General features: G+C 42.4%; 1 protein-coding gene across 1 annotated transcript in view; it reads right to left on the bottom strand.

The window, feature by feature from the left end:
• Nucleotides 1–6,073, bottom strand: part of Uggt2 (UDP-glucose glycoprotein glucosyltransferase 2) — a 177,479-nt gene extending 171,406 nt beyond the window's left edge. The window contains exon 1 of the mRNA XM_052190641.1: nucleotides 5,872–6,073. Within this exon, the coding sequence (XP_052046601.1) occupies nucleotides 5,872–6,029 (158 nt within the window). The 5' untranslated portion in view covers nucleotides 6,030–6,073. The remainder of the gene's footprint in view (nucleotides 1–5,871) is intronic.
• Between the last annotated feature and the right edge of the window lie 17,119 nt (nucleotides 6,074–23,192).

Raw genomic sequence — 23,192 nt, 5'->3', positions numbered from 1 at the left:
GATACCAAAACCACACAAAGAACAAACAAAGAAAGAGTACTTCTGGCCAATTTCCCTTATGAATATCGGTGCAAAAATACTTAATAAAATTCTTGCCAACCGAGTCCAAGAACACATTAAACGATCATTTACCATGATCAAGTAGATTTCATCCCAGGGATGCAGGGATGGTTCAATATAAGGAAATCCATCAATGCAATCCACTACAGAAACAAACTCAAAGAAAAAAACCATATGATCATTTCATTAGATGCTGAAAAAGCATTTGACAAAATTCAGCATCCTTTCATGCTTAAAGTCTTGGAAAGAACAGGAATTCAAGGCCTATACCTAAACATAGTTAAAGCAATATACAGCAAACCGGTAGCCAACATCAAACTAAATGGAGAGAAACTTGAAGCAATCCCACTAAAATCAGGGACTAGATAAGACTGTCCTCTCTCTTCAATACTATATCTTTTCAATATAGTACTTGAAGTTCTAGCTAGAGCAATTAGACAACATAAGGAGGTCAAAGGAATACAAATCGGAAAGGAAGAAGTCAAATTATCACTATTTGCAGATGACATGATAGTCTATTTAAGTGACCCAAAAACCTCCACCAGAGAACTCCTACAGCTGATAAACAACTTCAGCAAAGTGGCTGGTTATAAAATCAACTCAAGCAAATCAGTTGCCTTCCTATACTCAAAGGATAAGCAGGCTGAGAAAGAAGTTAGGGAAATGACACCCTTCACAACAGCCACAAACAATATAAAATATCTTGGTGTGCCTCTAACCAAACAAATGAAAGATCTATATGACAAGAACTTCAGGTCTCTGAAGAAGGAAATAGAAGACCTCAGAAAATGGAAAAATCTTCCATGCTCGTGGATTGGCAGGATTAATATAGTTAAAATGGCCATCTTGCCAAAAGCAATCTACAGATTCAACGCAATCCCCATCAAAATCCCAACTCAGTTCTTCATAGAGTTAGAAAAAGCAATTTTCAAATTCATCTGGAATAACAAAAAAACCCAGGATAGCTAAAACTATTCTCAACAGGAAAAGAACTTATGGGGGAATCAGTATCCCAGACCTCAAGCAATACGACAGAGCAATAGTGTTAAAAACTGCATGGTACTGGCACAGTGACAGGCAAGTGGACCAATGGAATAGAACTGAAGACCCAGAAACGAATCCACACACCTATGGTCACTTGATCTTCGGCAAAGGAGCGGAAAACATCCAGTGGAAAAAAGATAGCCTTTTCAACAAATGGTGCTGGAGGTCAGCATGCAGCAGAATGCGAATTGATCCATTCTTATCTCCTTGCACTTTATAAACTCAACTCCAAGTGGATCAAGGACCTCCACGTAAAATCAGACACACTGAAACTAATAGAAAAGAAACTGGGGAAAACCCTTGAGGACATGGGCACAGGGAAAAAGTTCCTGAATAGAATACCAATAGCTTATGCTCTAAGATCAAGAATTGACAAATGGGACCTCATAAAATTACAAATTTTCTGTAAGGCAAAGGACACTGTCAAAAGGACCAAAAGGCAACCAACAAATTGGGAAAAGATTTTCACCAACCCTACATATGATAGAGGGCTAATATCCAATATATTCAAAGAACTCAAGAAGTTAGACCCCAGGGAACCAAATAACCCCATTAAAATGGGGTACAGATCTAAACAAAGAATTTTCACCTGATGAAATTCGGATGGCTGAGAAGCACCTTAAGAAATGCTCAACATCATTAGTCATTAGGGAAATGCAAATCAAAACAACCCTGAGATTTCACCTCACACCAGTCAGAATGGCTAAGGTTAAAAACTCAGGAGACAGTAGGTGTTGGCGAGGATGTGGAGAAAGAGGAACATTTGTCCACTGCTGGTGGGGTTGTAAGATGGTACAACCACTTTGGAAATCAGTCTGGCGGTTCCTCAGAAAACTGGACATGACACTTCCGGAGGACCCTGCTATACCTCTCCTGGGCATATAACCAACAGATTCCCCGGCATGCAATAAAGACACATGCTCCATTGAGTTCATAGCAGCCTTATTTATAATAGCCAGAAGCTGGAAAGAACCCAGATGTCCCTTAATGGAGAAATGGATACAGAAAATATGGTATATTTACACAATGAAATACTACTCAGCATTTAAAAACAATGAATTCATGAAATTTTTAGGTAAATGGTTGGATCTGGAAAATATCATTCTAAGTGAGGTAACACAATCACAAAAGAATACACATGGAATGCAATCTCTGATAAGTGGATATTAATTAGCCCAGAAGCTCTGAATACCCAAGGCAAAATTAGCATAATAAATGACTCCCATGAAGAAGTAAGGAGAGGGTCCTGATCCTGGAAAGGATTGATCTAGCATTGGAGGGGAGTATCAGGACAGAGAAAAAAGGGGGAGGTGATTGGAGAAGGGATGGAGAGAAGAAGGTTTATGGGACATATGGGGAGGAGGGATCTGGGAAAGGGGAAATCATTTGGAATGTAAACAAAGAATATAGAAAATAAAAATATATAATAAAAAATATAATGAAAAAATTTTTTAAAAAAACCAAGTAGTTCTGAAGCCAAAGTAGTAATTTTACTTACTGCTTATTTACATGGACAATATTACTTAAAACAAATCACTGCTGGGCGGTGGTAGCGCACACCTTTAATCCTAGCGCTTGGGAGGCAGAGGCAGGCGAATTTCTAAGTTCAAGGCTACACTGGTCTACAAAGTGAGTTCCAGGACAGCCAGGGCTACACAGAGAAAACCTGTCTCAAAAAACCAAAAAATCAAAAAAAACAAAACAAAAACAACCAAAAAAACCCCAACCCCATACCCCTAATATAAAAATGAACAGGAAACTATTAAATTGTACAAGTCTTCCAGCTTAAATCCCAAATAATCCTCCACTTTTCAAGAGTTTCTGGGGAGAGGGGAGTCAAAGCTAATCAAGGACATATAGATAAAATGAAGTATTATTTACTCCAGTTTAGAAGAGAGTGAAAACATCTTTAAATGTCCATCTTAATGATGACTTAAAAACAAAAAGTAAAAGATTTAAAAGTAGAGCCAGGCAGTGGTGGCACACGCCTGTAATCCCAGCACTCTGGGAGGCAGAGGCAGTGGATTTCTGAGTTCGAGGCCAGCCTGGTCTACAGGGTGAGTTCCAGGACAGCCAGGGCTATACAGAGAAACCCTGTCTCGAAAAAACCAAATCCAAAAAAAAAAAAAAAAAGTAGAGACATGCTATATAGGATATAAAAAAAAGTTGGGGATGGTACAGGACTTTAAATAAGGGGTAAGTTTAATATTCAGTTGGTCAAATAGTAACACACAGCTTAAATATACCTGGGCACATAAGCAGTTCACACTTTCCTAGGTTTTAGAATCTTTGATTATGCAGAATGCTTATTTTGGGGAAGAGACCAAACCCTAAATACATAATTCATTTGTTTTACATATACATAACTTATAGATAACTTTATACAATATTTTTAGTACACTTGTATTTTGCTACTGTCCCATAAGATCAGGTATAGAATTTTCCACTTTGAGTCATGTTCACATTAACAACTTTTGGGTTTTAGACTATTTAGGAATGAGATGTGGTATACACAACCTGCACTGTGTAGCTGTACTGGCTGGTTTTGTGTGCCAAATTGACACAGGCTGGAGTTATCACAGAGAAAGGGGCTTCAGTTGGGGAAGTGCCTCTATGAGATCCAGCTGTGGGACATTTTCTCAATTAGTGATCAGGGGGGAGGGCCCCTTGTGGATGGTACCATCTCTAGGCTGGTGGTCCTGGCTTCTATAAGAAAGCAAGCTGAGCAAGCCAGGGGAATCAAGCCAGTAAGCAGCATCCCTCCATGGCCTCTGCATCAGCTCCTGCTTCCTGACCTGCTTGAGTTCCAGTCCTGACTTCCTTTGGTGATGAACAGCAATGTGGAAGTGTAAGCTGAATAAACCCTTTCCTCCCCAACTTGCTTCTTGGTCATGATGTTTGTGCAGGAATAGAAAACCTGACTAAGACAGTAGCTACAGGTAAAGGTATGATCCATTAATAAGACAGTATTTGATTATACTTATTTTTCTCACCATAACCCTGCTCTAGACAGTTTTGTAAGTATTCTGGAATTGCCATCTAAGACAGCTGCAGTTGAAGTGGCTGAATATATCCAGGAGTCGCCTCTCTATATTGAGCAAAAGGCATAGCCCTTCCTGGCCTTGGCCATCTCTCTGGATCACATTGATATAGTTTTATAATTCTCACATCCTTTCCAATATAAACAGTCTGAGAACATTTCCAGACATGAAGTGTAGCTCATTTCCGCACGGCTCATTTGTCTCTTTGTGCTGCAGCCAGTGCAGAAAGCGCTACAAGGTGGCATCTTGGAGATACCTCTTGAAAATCTCCTCAGGTAGCTGTGACAGCTGTCCACACGCGGCTGAACCTAAGTTAGCCACAACTGTCAGCGTATAATAAGACTCACCATTCCTCTTACTTCCAACAATACATTCCTTTTGAACCCTTCCCATAACTAATTTCCAATACCCACGTTTTTACCAATATCTTATTCAAGACTATTCATTCTTCAAAATAACAACAGCTAGTTCTACCTCTTGTCTTAGGGCTCTTTCCCTCTTATTGTGTTGCCTCATCCTGTCTTTTGTGGCTAGTGTTACTGTAACCTGTTATGCCATGTTCTGTTGACATCCCTAAGAAGACTGCTATTTTCTGAAGGAAAACAGAGAGATTTAGGGAGAGAGGAGGTTGGGGGGGGGAATTGCTGTTCAGATAGTTAAGGAGAGAAGAAATAAATAATAAAAAATATTGACTGATGGGGAGTAGGTGTGGGGTCTGGTGCAAGCACTACCAGGAGGCAGTGTGGGTAAGAGGAAGCAGACATGTTTGAGCTAAAATCTTAAACTCTATGTACCATCAAAATAAAGGCAATGTAATATAGTGATGAATTTTTCCTTTATTTTTTTGGAACCATGGGATGTTGTCTTGTAAATGCATAAAAAAAGTTACAAAACTGCTTATGCTCAATATGAAAGAACTAAAACTGAGACAAAGTTTCCCTTCTGTAACTTCAGACTAGCCACAAACTCATGTAATCCTCAGGGATTACAAGGATGGGCCAGAAGCAGGATTGCTATTTCTGTTTGCTGGATGACGAAAGAACAAAAGCTAGTACCTATGTCTGCTTTCTACAAGGTAACTTCACAGAATGAATAACATTGAATGAGATATTTGGGGAGGAAGGTGTAACTGAGAAGCTGCCTTCTCCACTGTTAATTTTGGATATGAGACAAAATTGTGCTCCAAAGCGCTATCTGCTGACTAGAACCTTTCATAAGCGCTTGCACTAAATGCCACATCCCGTCTTCCAAGTCAACAAGATGTGCAGGAGCACGAATGAACCTGGGACACATAAGTTTTAAAACTCGTAGGCGCGTGGGGAAGGTGGGGTGAGTAAGGGGCAGAGTTGTGCAGTGACTATGGAAAGCAGTGATGCTCAGGGTGGCGGGGCGCGCGAAGGGACAGGAAGCCACCTGACCAGAGAGCCTCCGGGTCTGAGGGGATGGAGTGTGCGGCTCCTGATGCTGAGGGGGCGCGGGCTCGCTCCAGAGGACTGCAGATCTAAGGGGATGCTGGGGTCTGGCGGGAGAACGCCTCGGAGTGGCTTCAGGACTGGGCGGGCTCCGGATATGAGGGGACTCTGATCCGAGGGGACGCGGGGCAGTGAGCGGACCCTGAGACGCGAGGCCTGAGCAGCATCTTGCCGGAGGGGTGTCCTAGGGATGCAGGGTCCCTCCGCCCGCAGCCACTCCCCGGCCGCAGCGCTCGCCGGGCCTGGGCACCCACCTGGCCTCCAGCAGCAGCGGGGTCTCGGGCCACTTCGCAGCTAAGTGGGCGGTCACCGCCTTGGACGCAGTCGCCGTGCTGGAGCCGAGCAGGGCGAGCCACAGCACGACGGAGCGCAGGAGCAGCCGCAGACCCTTCGCGGCTCTGGCCCGCGCCATGGCGCGCTGAGGGAAGCGCGAGACGCCACGCTAGGGTCTGCTCCTCCCGGTGCTCCGCTGCCCACTTCCGGTGGGGGGAGCTGCAGTCCGTTACTCCGCCGGTCGTGGGCGTGCGCATGCGTGGCCGGCGAGGTCCAGGGGCGCAGTCCGGGACAGCCCTCGGGTGGACGCCGGCATCCGGCGGCCGCGAGGATCCTTGGAGGGTCGCCCTCCTGGTCTGGGGGAGCCCGGCCTTCCAGACCAATCTATCACTGGCTGGAGCTGCCCCAGCCCAGCGGTCAGGGACCCCTGGATGAGGGCCAGCTTTCCTGTTAGAATCACCAGGGGGAAGCAGGAGCGAGAACAGGCCTGAGAAATTACTTACAAAGGCTGGCGCAGGCTGTGATTTTTCTATCAGTGCGCTTTCCCTGCTCTCTGGCTGGTTCTGAGGATTGGACCTCGCTTCCCCGGCCCCCAGCATTCAGTGGTCTCCTGCAGCCATCTGTGGTCTCCTGTAGCATCTCAGGCCTGTCGCATTTGCGTTTGGATGATGCAGAAGTGTGATCCTGACTCTCAGCCCCTTGGAAGGCCCAGGTGGAGAGGTGCTGCTTCAAAAGATTGCAGCTGAATAGAAAAAGAAGGGGAAAAATCCATAAATGTTATAGGGGTGAAATTTAAGGGAAAAGTCGGGGAAATAGTTCAGGAGGAGCATCCCATTTTCGCACACTTCTGCTCTGTGGGTACACCCCACCTCTTCCAGCTACCAGCACACACACACACACACACACACACACACACACGAGAGAGAGAGAGAGAGAGAGAGAGAGAGAGAGAGAGAGAGAGAGAGAGAGAGAACACATTTCATTTACCCTCACATGTTTAGTTCTCTTTAGAAGATGCTGTTCTAAAAACATGCTCAGGTGAATCTCAGTGCCAAAGTGGCACCTTCACTACTGATTTCTCTCCCAGTGACTCTTTCATCAGCTGTCACGTCGCTGGATTTTCCCTTTAGGACCCGAACGCAGAGCCTACTTATTTCCCTACTGTAGATGACACCTTTCTTTGAGAACTCCGGTCACACTCATTTCTGTAACAATTTATGTCGAGGAAAGGGCCTCGGGAGGTCCTTGGTGGGTAGGCGGGAAGCTAAGGGCAGTGAACTCACTTTCCAGTCATGGAGCCTGAGGAGAAGTAGGTTGTGAATTGTTAGCATGTTTTGTTTGGCTGAGATGTGGGGTGGAAGGAAATTCGATGTTGACAGACCAGCCTTAACTGGCATACATAATTGTATGTATGCCTCATAGAGTGCCAATCTTTACTCGAAAAAATGACTTGCTGTGTAAGTTACATGCAACATATTATTAAAGGACACAAACTCAAGTGAGATAGTAAGTTAATAAAATAATTAAAGTTAGATACTAAGAATCTTAATTCGTGTTGAATTCGGAAAAATGGAGTGCTACACTATTGTTTTGGGGAGAATGAAATTCACTTAATATTGTCCATTCATTCACGCAATTACACATTTTATCTCTTACAGTATTTTCTTAGCAACTGAAATTACTTTAGCACATGTTCTCACAGAGACCATCTCTCCAGGGTTGTTTCTTTGCTCGAAGATAAGAGGACATGAGCAGGTGACCCTCACACTCTTTTTTTCTATGTAATTGCCTGGTGCAGGTAGAAAAACCCAACTGCAAACCCCCCAAAAACATTTTACACTTAAGTCAGTAAAGTGGCCAAGGACTCTGAAGTCAGTAAATTATAAAATTTGATCAATAAGTTCTAAGAGTCGATAACCCCTTGGTTGGCCACGAACTGTATACATTTCAGAGATGTAATACATTTCAGAGATGTAATCATTTGTTAGCATTTCCTTTCTTTTAGGAAAACGAAATCCAAGGTTAGTCACTTCAGAGTACTATGAATGTAAAATTCATGATAGCAGTTTTCATTATATGTGGAAGAAGTGATTAATGGGCTCTTTATAATAAGAAATGTGTTTCATGGAATAAATCATTTGGAATTCTTAAGGTACAGAGTGGGCTACATTTGTTTTGTGATTGTAATAGTGCTGTGTGAGAATAAAGTTAGATAATAAGAATCTTAATTTTCTGAGCTGAAATGAAGTCTTAAAGTTTAACTGAAGTTTAACGCCCTTTTGTTTTTAGATACCCTTTGTCGTAAAGCAGTCCCTATTCTCATGTTTTAATTGGAATATTTTAAATATGCAAGAGCATCCTGCCCTTTATTTTCAATGGGATGTATAAACTTAAGGAATTTGCCATGTCTCCTTCCCAGGCAAGATTATGTCAAAGTTATAAGCAAATGAATAATGGTTGAGAGTGTTTAAATCTAAGGATCAGCAAATCCAGTTTTATAACTTTCTATGTTTTATTTAAAATAAGTTACAAATGTCCAACTCCATTTTATTTGTTTGTTTTTGAAATCCCAGGATTGAAACAGAGCTCTGTGTGTACTAAGCTGGCATTTTATAGCCGAGCTGCCCGACCTCTAACGACGTGCCTTATAGCGTGCATGCGTGCCTTATAGCGTGCATGCGTGCCTTATAGCGTGCATGCGTGCCTTATAGCGTGCATGCACGCTTGCAAGTGCAGCACACCGAGGGGGCCTTCAAACAGCAGGTAGGGACTGCAGGTTCCAGATCAATTGTTTTGACGATGTGAGAACTCGAAACTTGATATTTGACTACTACCTCCTATACTTACACTTATAGCTAGTGAAGTCAAAGTACTTACTATTGGTGGCAAAATACATGAAATATAAAATTGGTCATTTTAACCATATAAGATTTGTTGCAGGATATTCGATCAGACCATGAACTGTGATTGTGTTATTTACTGAAGAAGATAACTGTTCCTAGTTGTGGTGCTGCTCAGCCTTAGCAAACATCTTTAATACCAAACAATAAAGGTAAAGTTAGTTTGTAGAAAGAAGCAGCCATGTTTGAAAGTGATGTCTAAATGAGTGGCAGACACAGTGATGAATCAGAGAAAGGTTTGATAGAACAGAATATCCCCAACTCTCATGGGAAGAGAGGAAAGAGAAGCTATTTAAGAGAGCACAGAGAGAGAAAAAAAAAGGTGTTTTTACCTGGAGAGTCATACAGAGACAGGTTGAAGAGAGACACAGGAGAAGACAGAACAAGTCAGAGAGTGAGAAGGAGCCAGAAAATTTAACAGATTGCTACAGTTAGTTTGAGGCCAAGCAGAGAAAAAAAATCAAAGGCCAAGAGAGAAGGTAGATTGAATCAATCAGCTTACTCCTCTGTCTGCCAACCTACGCTTAGTCCTGGAGGTTTCCAGCTGCTGTGAAATCTTATCTAGACCCTGAATGTTTTCAGCTTCTGAGACTTACTGCTGAATAAACTCACCCTTTCTTGTTCTTTCTGATCTCTAGCTGGCAGATTCAGCTCACCTGTCACACCAGGCAAATAAGAGACATTGATACACAGATGTCTATAGTCTACTGTGTCAAGTGTACGCATGCAGCCAATCCCTAGGGTAATGAGAGGCCAAATCTTTTAAGTTCAGCCTCCATTTTAGAGAACCTGACCTAAGTTTGAACTCAGGTAAATTAACAGGCTGGTACCTAGCATTAGTGTCCAAGTTGCCCCCTCCCCCCAACAAAACCAGAGCCTAGCTCCAGTCTCTAGGCTAATCCCTAACAAGACCAGGGTCTCTCAGTTACACCCTCAAGACCAGCATCCCTAGGTTATTTCCCAAAAAAACCGGCACCCCCAGGTTACAAGTCCACCTCCTGCCTAAGGACCACCAATGCACAGGGAAGCAGAAATTAAGTTTATGATATGACTCCCAGCACCAGCCAATTATGTTAAGGCCACAGTAGACTTCCAATTAGATGCTTGCACCTCCTGTTTGCTGCTTACTATAAAGCCTTGCCCAAAGGATATTCAGAGCTCCACATTACACCACCCCAAAACCGTCCTGCATGACAGCATGAAGGGCCCTATGGAATAAAGATCCTGCTGTGATTTGTATCAGATGGGCTCCTGTCTGTGTTTTGGGGATCACAAACACTTCCCTGGCACAAGGAGAGCTAGCTCATCGTTTGCTCTCTCACTGTGTTCTGTGGTCCTATTATCTGACTCCGCTGGATAATCACATGTGTAAAGTCATGCAACACCTTATGACTGGTTTGTCTTAGCATAACTCTCAAAAGCTTTCTCCGTGCTTCAGATTTTTCAGAATTGCCTTCATTTCTAGGGCTGCCCAATATCCTGTTATCATACAGGGACATTTCATTGATTCATTCCTCCCATGGGAACTTTTCCCAAATTTTAGCACTCATCAATAGCCCTGTCATGGACTTGATTACAGAAATATCCCTTCAAGCTTCTGCCTTCCGCTGTTTCAGATCTCCACCCTGAAGTGGAAATGCTGCATCTTATGGAACTGAACTTTTAGTTTTATGATGAACTGCCACACTGCTTCCCTTAGTGATTGTACCGTTTCACATTGTCACCCAAAGGGAACGGGTGTACAAGAATTCCAGTGTCTCTGTATCCTCACCAAAAGTGAAGTGAAATATCACTGTGGCTTTAATTTCTCAAATGATCACGTTGTCTTGGAGCACAATGTGTAGAATTAACTTCAAAGTGAAGTTCCACATTGAAGATAGTACTCTACACAATGGTATAAGGATAAGACAGTGACCTCCATTCCTCTTCACTAATCATTCTGAAGACACAACCTGAGAGACTGGCCTCAGTTGGTCCCTGGCCACTCCCTGAAGGACAGCTCAGGGAAGGGTTGGTGGCAGAGCTCACTGAAAGAAAGTGTGTGTCTAGCCAACATGAGGCCCTGAGCTCAAGTCCAGTACTAAAAATAAAAATAAAAATAAAAAAATTAGTGTCACAGCAGAGCAGATAGACTTCTTCTGACAGTTATGTGAAGATCAGCCTAAGCTAGTGAGAGAGTCTCACTCTTGTCTCCCCCAAACTAGAAATATAGTAGTCAGCTCAGAGTGGTGCCATCTTTTGTTGGTCGTGGACTCAGAGCAAAACTCACATATCCCTTCTCCAAGTATCTCTTTTGAAGCAATAGTTGAAACAGAAAGAAGACATGGGTGGAAATTTCTAGAAGACAAAAGACAGTTTTGTAGGCAATGCCAATAAAGGATTGTCTGCTATAAGTCTATCTTCAAGCTTAAAATAATGACCACAATGTGAGATTAATTGGAGAAAGTCAACTCTAATTGCTTGAAAGTCGAGTTGCAGTTAAGAAGGGCCTTTATAGTCCTAAAGAACAAAATATCAGCATTTACTGTTAAATTATTATCTCTGCTCTGTCGCATTTGCAGCTGGATGGGCTAAAAAAATCACGTCTATTAAGTATTATGAGACAAGGAAATTTACACCAGTTAATGCTATTTTCGTGAGACTCCTGAACCCACCTTTGATGTGAATGGGATCAAATAACAATGTGTTCCATTTCAAAGGCCAGAATTCCATTATTCTTGGCTAGCTAGAGGAATATGGGGAAGGTCATTCTTCCTGCTTGCCTTCTCGGCTTCATACTTCGGCTCTAGGGTGAAGAGGGGCGGGGATCTGGATAAAGACATGGAGACAACCAAGTACCACATCAAAAGGGGAATTTGCACCTTGCACGTTATTTCAGTTGGAGATACTAGAACACAGAGATGAAGAGAGGGTGAAAGGGTTCACAGTATCAGCTGACTCTATAAACCTTTTCATTCACCTTCGTTGTCTCCACTGCGTTTTGAGGCTCCGCTCCCATTTTTTTGTTTTTCTCACTTCCTCCTTAGGGTTTTCACTTTCACCGTTAGCCCGATGTTTTCATCCAGTGTGAATGCATTCCAGGCTCTAGGCTAGATGTGCAGAGCCCTATTTGAAAGGCCTGCATGGTCTGCTCAAAGGTCTTCCTTTCCTTGGGTTGCAGCTGTACTGGAGAAAATCGGAACTTGAGCACACCCGAGAAGGTGCTGGTTGTTGTGTCTCACGATCCTGGATGTTTACACTGTCCCCGCTGCATGCAGGCGTGCCTTCACACAATACCTTCCCTTCAGTGGCTTGCTCCCTCCGCCCACAGCTGTCCCACCTCAGTCTAAATAAACCGGCCTTTCTTTCTCATTCCTCCGCGGGGGAGTCATAGGAGTCATCCAGAATGTCTCAGAAGGAGCGGTCTAAGGAGAGCAGACCTGCATAACAAGCCCAGGAATCTGCCTGTCTCAGAAGCATCTCGGAGAGGCTGGGCGATGAGGACATGCTATAGTTTCATTGTATTGTTGTGAGAAAAGACTCTGACCAAAGCGACTTAGAGGAGCAAAGAGTTTACTTCAGCTCTCACCTCCAGGTGAGAAAAGTCAGGGCATGATTAAGCAGGAACCTGACACAGAAACAGAAGGACTGCAGCCGGCTGCCTCTGACTGGCCTGGACTTAGCTAGCTTTCTCATACAGTCCACAATCACTGCGCTGGGATGGTGCTGAACCCTCCTGTGTCAATTAACAAGAGTTCTCCACAGACATACTTACAATCCTGTCTGACCCTGTCAGCTCTGAACTGAGTCTCTTCTTATTGAGTCTGTTGTGTCTCGTTGACAGTTAACCAACATCGACAACAAAGATCCAGTGATAGAGCTAGATGTGATGGCGCGGTCTCAGAAGTTAAGAGAGGGGTTCAATGGTCCATTAACACTGGCCAGAGAATAAATGTCCTAAATGTTTGCTAATAAATCTGGGGGTTAGGGGCTTGTTGCAGGATTTTCCCTGTCCAATCCCATTAGGGCAATGGAAGGCCTGTGATTGGATAGAAAAAGGGAGGCGGAGCTAGGAGTGGGGGAGACAGATCTCTGGAGAAGGGAGAACCAGCGACCTGGTTTCAGTCATGGACCTGTGTGGCATTTACTAGCCACAAATAGCTGGGTTTTTAATAAGGTTAGAAATATTGGGATAAAGCTTTTATTGTTATCAATTGGCTCTAAAATTATTGTATTAACATCTTGTAAATTGTAATACGTATACATAAATCTGATTGGTTAATGAAGCTTTAAAAGTTTTGATTTACTTGGTTATTGGAATGTGGGTCGCTGATTAAAGGGGTTTATGCCGGAGAGGGAACACAGCTGGGATGCTCTGGGATCGAGCCATGATAGAACAGGCCAAGCAGGGCCCCGCCAGGACGTGGTGTTGTGGCCTGGCCGGGCAGGAGAGATGGCAGGATCTTTTAAAATATTTTCCACAACAGGGACTTAAGCATTTTAGTGTATTTCATGAACACGTTAACATATACGATATGACTGAAGATAAAAATGCCAATGTAGTGACTTGATGGAGACTTAGAAATCCAGTTGTAAAAATAAAAACTTCTTACTGGTTCAAAACTAACAGTAATGCACCCCATATTATTACAGTTAATAAAATAATCCTAATTAAATGCCTTGTTCATACCCTAAGCTATGGCAAGCTATGGCATTCGAAAATATATAACTAAGTATTGTTCTGTTTTGTTATGTACTGTGATCTCTAGTGGATTATATTGCATTTTAATTTTAGACTTTAATCAGTTTCATAGTTAACTAACAGGCACTTTATAAATTTGTCTCCAAGTTTCATATCAAACCTTAATGTTCATGTAGCAGAGTTTTCTGTTCATAAATTTCCCAAACTGGTGGGAACACTGGTGTGGATTTGGCATTAAATCCTACTGAGAATTTTAAGTCATATCTTTACAGAAAATTTATGTTGGAAGTCATTGTGATTTGAAATGTCAGAATCTTGGGTATTCCGAGCTTCTGGGCTAATATTCGCTTATCAGTGAGGGCATACCATGTGTGTTCTTTTGTGATTGGGTCACCTCACTCAGGATGACATTCTCCAGTTCGACCCACCAAGAATTTCATGAATTCGTTTTTTTAAATAGCTGAGTAGTATTCCATAGTGTAAATAGACCACATTTTCTGTATCCTTTCCTCCGTTGAGGAACATCTGGGTTCTTTCCAGCATCTGGCTATTATAAATAGGGCTGCTCTGAACATAGTGGAGCATGTGTCCTTATTGCATGCTGGGGAATCCTCTGGGTATATGCCCAGGAGTGGTATAGTTGGGTCCTCCGGTAATATCATGCTCAGTTTTCTGAGGAACCACCAGACTGATTTCCAGAGTGGTTGTACCTGCTTGCAACCCCACCAGCAGTGGAGAAGTGTTCTTTTTTCTCCACATCCTCACCAGCACCTGTTTTCTCCTGAGTTTTTGATCTTAGCCATTCTGACTGGTGTGAGGTGAAATCTCAGGGTTGTTTTGATTTGCATTTCCCTGATGACTAAGGATGATGAACATTTCTTTAGGTGTTTTTTGGCCATTCAATATTCCTCAGGTGAAAATTCTTTGTTTAGCTCTGTACCCCATTTTTGTAAAAGGGTTATTTGGCTCTCTGGAGTCTACCTTCTTGCGTTCTTTGTATATCTTGGATATTAGTCCTCTGTCTGATGTAGGGTTGGTAAAGATCTTTTCCCAATCTGTTGGTTGCCGTTTTGTCCTTTTGACAGTGTCCTTTGCCTTACAGAAACTTTGTAATTTTATGAGGTCCCATTTGTCAATTCTTGATCTTAGAGCATAAGCTATTGGTGATCTGTTCAGGAACTTTTCCCCTGTGCCCATGTCCTCAAGGGTCTTCCCCAGTTTCTTTTCTATTAGTTTCAGTGTGTCTGGTACCCAAGAGACAATTCACATATCAAATGATGCCCAAGAAGAAGGAAGGAGAAGCCGCTGGTCCCGGAAAGGCTCAGTGCAGCAGTGTAGGGGGTACCAGGACAGGGAAGTGGGAGGGGGTTGACTAGGAAACACGGGGAGGGAAGAGGGCTTATGGGACTTTCGGGGAGGGGAGATTCAGGAAAGGGGAAATCATTTGAAATGTAAATAAAGACCATATCGAATAAAAAAAGAAAACTGTCAGAATCATCTCCGCTGCTGATTCAGGCGCCATCTCGTGCTCAGCCTTGCTCTGCTGCTTTTTTCTGGATTTGTAGTTCAGGTTTGGTTTTTGCTCATCTCCGATTCAGCCAGTCTTGGAGAGCAGCGACGCCAGCTGGCGCGCAGTGGAGCCTGCCCGCATCAGCATAGTGGTGCTAGGGACACCATCGTGTTCTCTGAAACATGTGTGCGCACAAAGAGAGCTGACAGTAATCATCGCAGGGTGGATGAGCCAGCCGTTGCCCACTGGAAGAGGAAACGTCTGGCAGTGCATTACCACAGTGACAAAAACAAATCAAGAGATCCCAGCTGTCAATGATCAATAAGGATGACCATGGCTTCTTGCTGGCATTTTAGGATTAATGCTGTGGACCAGAACACGCTGGCTTCTAAACACACTTAAATGCAAAGCTCACTCTTTTGGAGATGCTTAGGAAAGACCTGAAGCAGCTGCCCAGTCCTGATGTGAAGGATATGAACGATAACTGGATAATTGGTTGAAATTTTAACTTCTCAGCTGAAGAAAATATATTCACAAAACTCCTACCTCCTATTTATATGTCTGAATAGATATTTTTTATACCTGACATTCATGTGACCTTTTCCAAGATGGCCAGTACCTTCTTGTCTTTGAACACACCTCTCCCTGCAAATCCAACCACTAACATAACTTACATAACAAATTTACTCTTTTTCTTTCTTTCTTTCTTTCTTTCTTTCTTTCTTTCTTTCTTTCTTTCTTTCTTTCTTTCTTTCTTTCTTTCTTTCTTTCTTTCTCTTTTCTTTTCTCTTTTTTTTTCTTTTAAGCTGTAATTCTGTGCCACTTAAACTGGTTTCAGTTAGGAGGTATACTGTCGAGCACACCAGACAGGCCACTGTATGAATAAACTTGAGAGCTACAACTCAGAGACGAGAAGGTGGGAATCGTGCAGCTGAGCGACACCAGCAAGGTGAAAGGCCCGGGGCTAAGGAAGAAGGAGCAGACCCGGTGATAGTAGAACATCGGCGGCGAGCCAAGCTGGCCTGACTGCGGAGGGGAGGGGGCGGCCCACTTGTCGAAAGTCTGGGGCTGGTTTTAGGGGAAAGGAGTGAGTCCAGTATCAGACACCCTGAGTTTCAGTGTACATGTTGGAAGGACATAGACAAAACTCAAGGTATTGAGACACGGACTTCCGTTTGTTGATTGGCATCTGGGGGGAAGGATACCGGAAAGAGATCAAGCTGAGGGTGATAGTCCTCAGGACAGTGGCCTGAACAAGCTGGTGAACAGAGTGACAGCCACTAACCTGGGGATCCGATGAGTTAGTTTTACGTATCCTGAGTTTGAGCTGCTTTCCAGAACTCCAAGAGGGTATGGACAGCTGCACACGCGGCTTTGAGGTAAAATAGTGGATTGTTCTTTGAAGATGTATCCTGTAAGACACTTTTTAGCAAATATAAAGATGTAATACTCTTTCACACTAAAAATACAAATTTAATAAATCTGTATTACTTAAATACAAAATAATAAAAATTCAAACAAATACTGCAAATTACCTCAAAGAGGGCTTACTGATCAGTGTGACCAGAGATACTAACACTGTGACTAGACCTCAGTTTCCCCACAGGATCCTCTTGTTATTTCATGATACATGATTTTTTTTCTGAAGAGACATAAAATTGGTAATAAAGGAAAGTAAATATACATTTCAAAGCTGAAAAAAAAAGAGAAACTTCACAAACTAAAGAAGTGGAACCTTTTTTGACCTGCAAAACAAGTGCTTTTTCAAGTCTAACAAGGATCATGAGTTATAGTGAAACCTTAAATTCATTCTTGCTAAAGTCAAAAGCATAACAAATATGTCTCTGTCGGTAATATAACAAAAAGGGGGCAGTAAAGTCCAACAGATTTGGAAGGAAGGAGAGGAAGAGAAATGAGACAAATGTCTTTCTAGAAAAGTTATAAATTTTCAAAAAATATATCATTAGTGTGTGTGCTGGCTAGTTTTGTCAACTTGACACCAACAGTCCTATTACTGACTCAGTTTAGGTCATTTTTATATAGTAGAAATACAGAAATTTCACCCTTCACCTTGCACTTCTCCGTTCTCCTCAGTTGGGATTCAGAAGGGATTCAGTTGGGATTGTACTAGCAGAAGATGGTCTGTAATGTGGTTAACTCTAAATAGCTATAGGATAAACTTGCTCAGAAATGTATGACATCATGCTTTCAAAGTGGTACTGTGGCTCTTCTCTTTCTGAGGGTATATTTTGGGGATAATATTCCAATGCATACTTGGAGAGAATGTATATTTGGGGAGAATTTTCCAATGCATACTATTGATATTAATATGAAAGATATTAAACTATTCTCTATCAGTGATATCCTGTATGGCTCAGATCTGATCCGCAGGTCCGATGACGAGTGCTGGTTTTAAAGGCCTGTGCCGCACTGCCTCGTATGGCCTCATTCTATGTAGCTGAAGATGACTCTGGACTTTTGATCTTTTAGCTTTCTCTTCTCAAATGCTAGCATTACCCTCAGCTCTGCTGACATTCTCAAGTCATAGCCAAGCTACAACACTCGGAGTACACCACTGTGAGAACACATGTAAGAGCACACCATTCCTGTAAGATATTTAAAAGCACACTGGAAAGTCTGAAGTGCTCCACAGAGTCTTCGCTCTTCTTTTGTGACCAGGGTTAACAGGCCCTGAGAGTGATCTCCAATTAGCCCACAGTTAATTGCTGAAAGGGAAGCATCATTTGTGGTTTCATGGAGGTTAAAGAAGACATCAGCATTTTGTCACTGTGACAATGGCTTCATGCCAGACTTAGAAACCACTTCAGCCAGCAATGACATCAGTAATTATTCATCTAAATCTTAAGTGTGAGGCAATTCCTTTCTATAAGAAGGGAATCTTAAATTTATTCTTTAAAAGTATTTCTTCTCAACTGTGACAGAAGAGAAAAAAATGTCTATTCACCTCTGACAAAGAGGCCACTAACCAAACAAAAATATTCTCTTCAACTTAGCTTGGTAATTGATCAGAGCCAAAGTACTAAATAAAACTATTTTTAAAAAAGATATTCAAGAATTAAACCAACAAAATAAACTGTGTGAACTTTGAATGTATTTCTATTTTTTCCCCAGAGAAGCTATTAAAAATGTTTGAGGACGAACTGGGTGAAAATTAGATTATGACCTAGAGATCTGACTGTAGAATTGATTACTATAAGGTGTTATAAAACAGCATTTTTAGGAGACAAATGAAACTCTGTAAAGTAACACTGTCAAATGATTTAGCAAAAGCATATATTCTCAGGACTTTAAAACCATTGAAATTGCAAAGCCTGCTCACTAGGTGGGGATCCATGCCTGGTACTGTAGGCTAACTGCTTGTGGTTGGAGAGGACACAGACCCCAGCTGAGAACCTCCTGCTGTTGTTTCCCTAAACCAATGTCATTCCTAGCTATATTGTAACTTCTTACAACCCCAGATGTGTGGCTATCACTGGTCATCAAAGATAATTCTCTTTGTAACAGAGGGAAGCGATTTCAGAGACCCACAGCTGGTCACAGTGCAGAAGGTAACTCAGCCCCAGCTGGTCCATCTACACTGTGTGATCCCTATGTGAGGCTCAGCCCCGGCTGGTCATCTACACTGTGTGATCCCTATGTGAGGCTCAGCCCCGGCTGGTCCACTTACACTGCTATCCCTATGTGAAGCCCAGCAAACATCATGGAAGAGGGGGCAGGATGATTGTTAGGATCCGAGGACCAGGCTACCTGCTGCTAGATGGTGTCTCCTGGACATGTCAGGGATACAGCCCCATGAAATCTCAACAACCTGGCTGGCTTAACAAGACCTGTGTAAACACCAGCAACATGCCAAGGTGAATGGAGGAAATCTCACAAGCTACCACTCCTAAAGTGCTACAAGCTAGCAGCGTCTGCTAAGAGGGAGAATCCATTTTCTCTGTGATAGGTCCCTGACTATCCAATCCCAAGTGGTCAGCCTTAAACACATGGACATAAAAGAAACACTAAATACACTCTGTAGGTTGTGCATAGGTAATATGTGTGTGTGTGTATATACATGTGTGTGTGTGTGTGTGTGTATGCACATGCATTTATGAAACTAATTCTAGAGAAGATTATGCATTTTGGAGTCATGGAGAAGTTGGAGAGGGAAGAAGGAGGTACGGGGATGAGGTAAATATGTTTTTAATGTGTGAAATTCTCAAAAATTAAATTAAAAGTTGTTGAAATTAAATGAATGTTCCATTGAAACTTACTGTTTTTCATGATGAAAACGTTTCAAAATAAAAATTTTAGAAAGTTTTGAGGGAATTTAGATACCTAATCTAATTTTGGTGCCATTTCTGTTTTGAAGTGTTTATGTGTGAACCACAGCCCCTTTCCACAGCAGCTAGTCCCAGATCGTATTTGCACAGTTTAATTTTCCCACATAGGCACATCAATTCTTATAAGTTCCTTACAGCACAATGACCAAATAAACATGCAGACTCCGGAGGAATTTCCCTTGTCTCTGTTTCTAAATCGTACCAGTAGGCCTTTGTTCTTTTTCAGTGCTGGATCCCCAGGGCCTAAAACAGCACTTGGTCCAGAGTGCTCTCAGAGATGTTTTGGATGAATGAATCCACAGAAAAGGAACAACAAGCCTTGCTTTAGCAAGGATTCACTTTCACTTATAGTTTCACCACTCAACATTTCTGCCCCAGAAGTGGCATCAAACTGTCTATGTAGGTGTCCGGGAGAACTGGGCGACTACAGTGTCCTCCCTCTGTCCCTCCCCCCTCTTCTTCTGTCTCTTTCATGTTTATTCCTGAATATCCTTAGCCAGACTGCAACTTGTTACATAGACGAGGCAGGCTCAGACCCACAGATACACCTGTCTCTACCTCCCGAGCGTTAGGACTAATGGTGTGTGTTGCCACACGAAGCTCATAATATATTTTTAATGATAAATGATTATCTATAGGCGCTAGTTTATAGCAATATTGTCATGCATAGACAAATTGTCCCAGGATTGGATCACTTTAGATTTAGGCACAATGGGATGATGACTGCACCATGCGCTGTAAGAATTCACTCACTGAACTTGTAAAGAACCTTCACCACATTCTAAGGCCGCCAATGGTATTTGAATGACCAGCCTACCAGCCAATCAGCGAGCTGGAACCAAATAAAAAACAAACACAAAAGCTTTGCCTTTAAGGAGTATGGTCAAACCTCACACTGGTCAGAATGGCTAAGATGAAAAACTCAAGGGACAGCCCTACCTGGGGATTCATTCTATAAACAGTCAACAAACCCCGGCACTACTATGGACTACAAGAAGTGTATACCAAAAGGAGCATGCCATGGTTGTCTCCGGAGGGGCCTGCCAGAGCCTTACAAATACAGAGGCAGATGCTAGCAGCCAACCATTGGTCTGGGCCTGGAGTCCCCAATGGAGGAGCTGGAGGGATTTACAGCCCTGTGAGAAGAACAATGATTTCGGCCACCCAGATACTCTAGGACTCCCAGGGACTAAATCATCAACCAAGGGGTACACATAGTTCCAGCCAAAAATGTGGCAGAGGAATGCCTTGTTGGGCATCAGTGGGTAGAGTGGTCCTTGGTCAGGTAAAGGCTCAATAGATACCCCAACAAAGGGAAACTGAGAGGGGGGAGGCGGGAATGGGTCAGGTGGAGGGGCATATATGTGGAGGCAGGGGGTGGGAGGAGGGGCTGGGGGTCTTTCAGGAGGAGGGATATTGGGAAAGGTTTTACCATTGGCAATGTAAATGAAGATGATATTCAATAAAAAAAAGAGAAAAAAGGAGTATGGTCAAGCTAGAGGGAAAGATGAATGGTCACTAAATTATAACTGTAATGGTTTAAACAAAGATTCTCATATACTGCCTTTCCTAGGCTCTGCCATAGAAGTGTCAGGGAGCCAACAGCGCTGCCAGCTCCAGAGCACTCCCGAGGAAATGACCAATGATGCGTACGTAAGAGAAGGGGCTCATTGTGATTATTGACATATAGTTATGGATGCTGACTAATATCACGGTTTGCTCATTTGTTAGCCAGAGAACCAGGAAAATGGTGTTTCTGATTCAGGCTTAGGGCAAAAGCTTGAAAATATGTGTAGCTGTGGTATAAATATCATAGTCTGAAGGGCTAGAACCAGGAGAAAACCAATGTCCAAAGGTAGACAAAGATGGGTGTCCCATTTCAGGAAAAGAAGTCAGGACTTTTCCTCCCAGGTGGGAAAGTTACCATGCACTCACAGAGCAGTGTGTCTCAAGGACTGTTTTTCACATCTCGGTTGCTTGGTGAGCACCTGCGTGTATGTTATGTGCACCACTTGCACACCTGGTGGGCATGTAAGCTGGAGGAGAACATCTTACAAATGGTTCTGAACTGCCACGTGGGTGCCAGGGACTGAACCAGGGTTTCCTACAAGAACAGCAAACAAACACTCTTAAAATGCAAACCATTTCTCCATCTCTGGACCACGTGTTTCCTTCACTCAGCCTGATTTAAACGCCCTCGTGAGGACACTTAGGAATATCTTACTGGCTACCTGGGCATCCTTAACTCCGAGCAGTTCACTTGTCACATCAACCATCACTTCATTTGTGGCGTTCAAAGAGAAGATAGAGCCACGGACAGTGCTCACGTCTAAGTGCTTGCTGTGTGTGGCCAAGGCCGCTGTCAACACTGTTTATCACTATGAAAGGCGATTTTGAGACCTAAGAGCCAGCTTTCTGGGTTTGCATTCATTCCAAGATCATGCTACATCCAGTCTTCAGACTGTCAGCATCAAGGAGTCTTTGTCCACAAGCATGCACTTGCAGCTCCTGTGTTCATACTGTGGGAGAGTTCTTTTCCTAACTCTCTGTAGATGGCTCTCACATGCCTCACATAAGTGAAGCCTACGTCAGGCTCAGGTAAAAGCCAGCAGCTACACTCCTGTTTGCTGCAGTTCAATCCATCAGTGCAATTTATGAGTGCACAGTTTCCTGAGAGGAAGGACATATTGACTGAGCTTTAATATTATACTCAGCTTTAACTAAATTAGGATTGAGCCTTACACTTCTATTAGAAACAAATTCTCATGCATTTCAAATGCACTAAAACAAAAAAGAAAAAAACCACCCAGTTCACTTGTAGCTAAAACTGAACATTATGAGGCAATCAGTATTTGATTTATGCTTTGAGAAATACAATGAATCACTCTCTGATTATAGCATCCCAAATTGCTAAGCTAAAGAGTCCTTCATGAGTTAAACACTTTCTCCTCAAAAATATTGGGTCTGTATAACAACATATCATTTCCGCGATTTTAAATAGAGTATTTAAGATTCAGGCATTTTAAGTGACAGGCATTTAATCACCGAGTCCACAAGACCATTCACACTGAACACAACTGTAACAAATATACAAAAACTACTTTCAGTAATGTAAATGAACATCTCATATCCCTTGCATTAATATGAGTATGTAAAGTTCTCAACTGAGGTGATTTATATGTAGACATAATTATAAAACATCAAAAGAAGCAGATTAAAATCGACACAGAATATAAAAGGCACACATGAATGGATATGTATATAACAACTGTAGCCACAAGATATCACACATAATTAAAATGGATTTACTGCTTTGGGCTTTGATTTTTTTCTTCCTTTTATTAAATCATTATGGGCATCCCTTGTGTTCAATTATAATTAGGGCACATACACATTAAAATATTTCATATATATATACTCTACATACATAGTCTGTAAAACTGAACTAATAGAATAATATATATGCAAATTTAAATATGTGTAATTCAGGTAATTAAAAATTATTCCCTAAACAATATCAACATACAGATAGCTATGAACCACTGAATCATATGTTATATATATCTCACAGTGCGTAGCTCTGGCAAAGTGGATTCATGATATATGTTTGAATTGTTTAACTTTCACAATTTACATTTTCAAATTATTGGACAGATTTCTGAGATCTGAAATTATTTTTTTATATTTCAGTGTTTTCTTTCTATGTAACCTGGCTGACCTTCCCCATGCTAAGCAAAGTAGATCTTGATGACGGTGTGAGGCTGGATCGTGAATCCTCTGCCTTGTATGGGGCAGAAGTGAGGGGTGGGTGGGCACCTTGCTCCGCTTTCTCTTCTTTACAAACTTTCAAGGGGTGGAGGCACAT

The sequence above is a fragment of the Apodemus sylvaticus genome, chromosome 8 (assembly GCF_947179515.1).
Source record: "Apodemus sylvaticus chromosome 8, mApoSyl1.1, whole genome shotgun sequence".
Lineage (NCBI taxonomy): Eukaryota > Metazoa > Chordata > Mammalia > Rodentia > Muridae > Apodemus > Apodemus sylvaticus.
The sequence above is the reverse complement of the archived record's forward strand: the minus strand, read 5'-3'. Positions and strand labels throughout refer to the sequence as shown.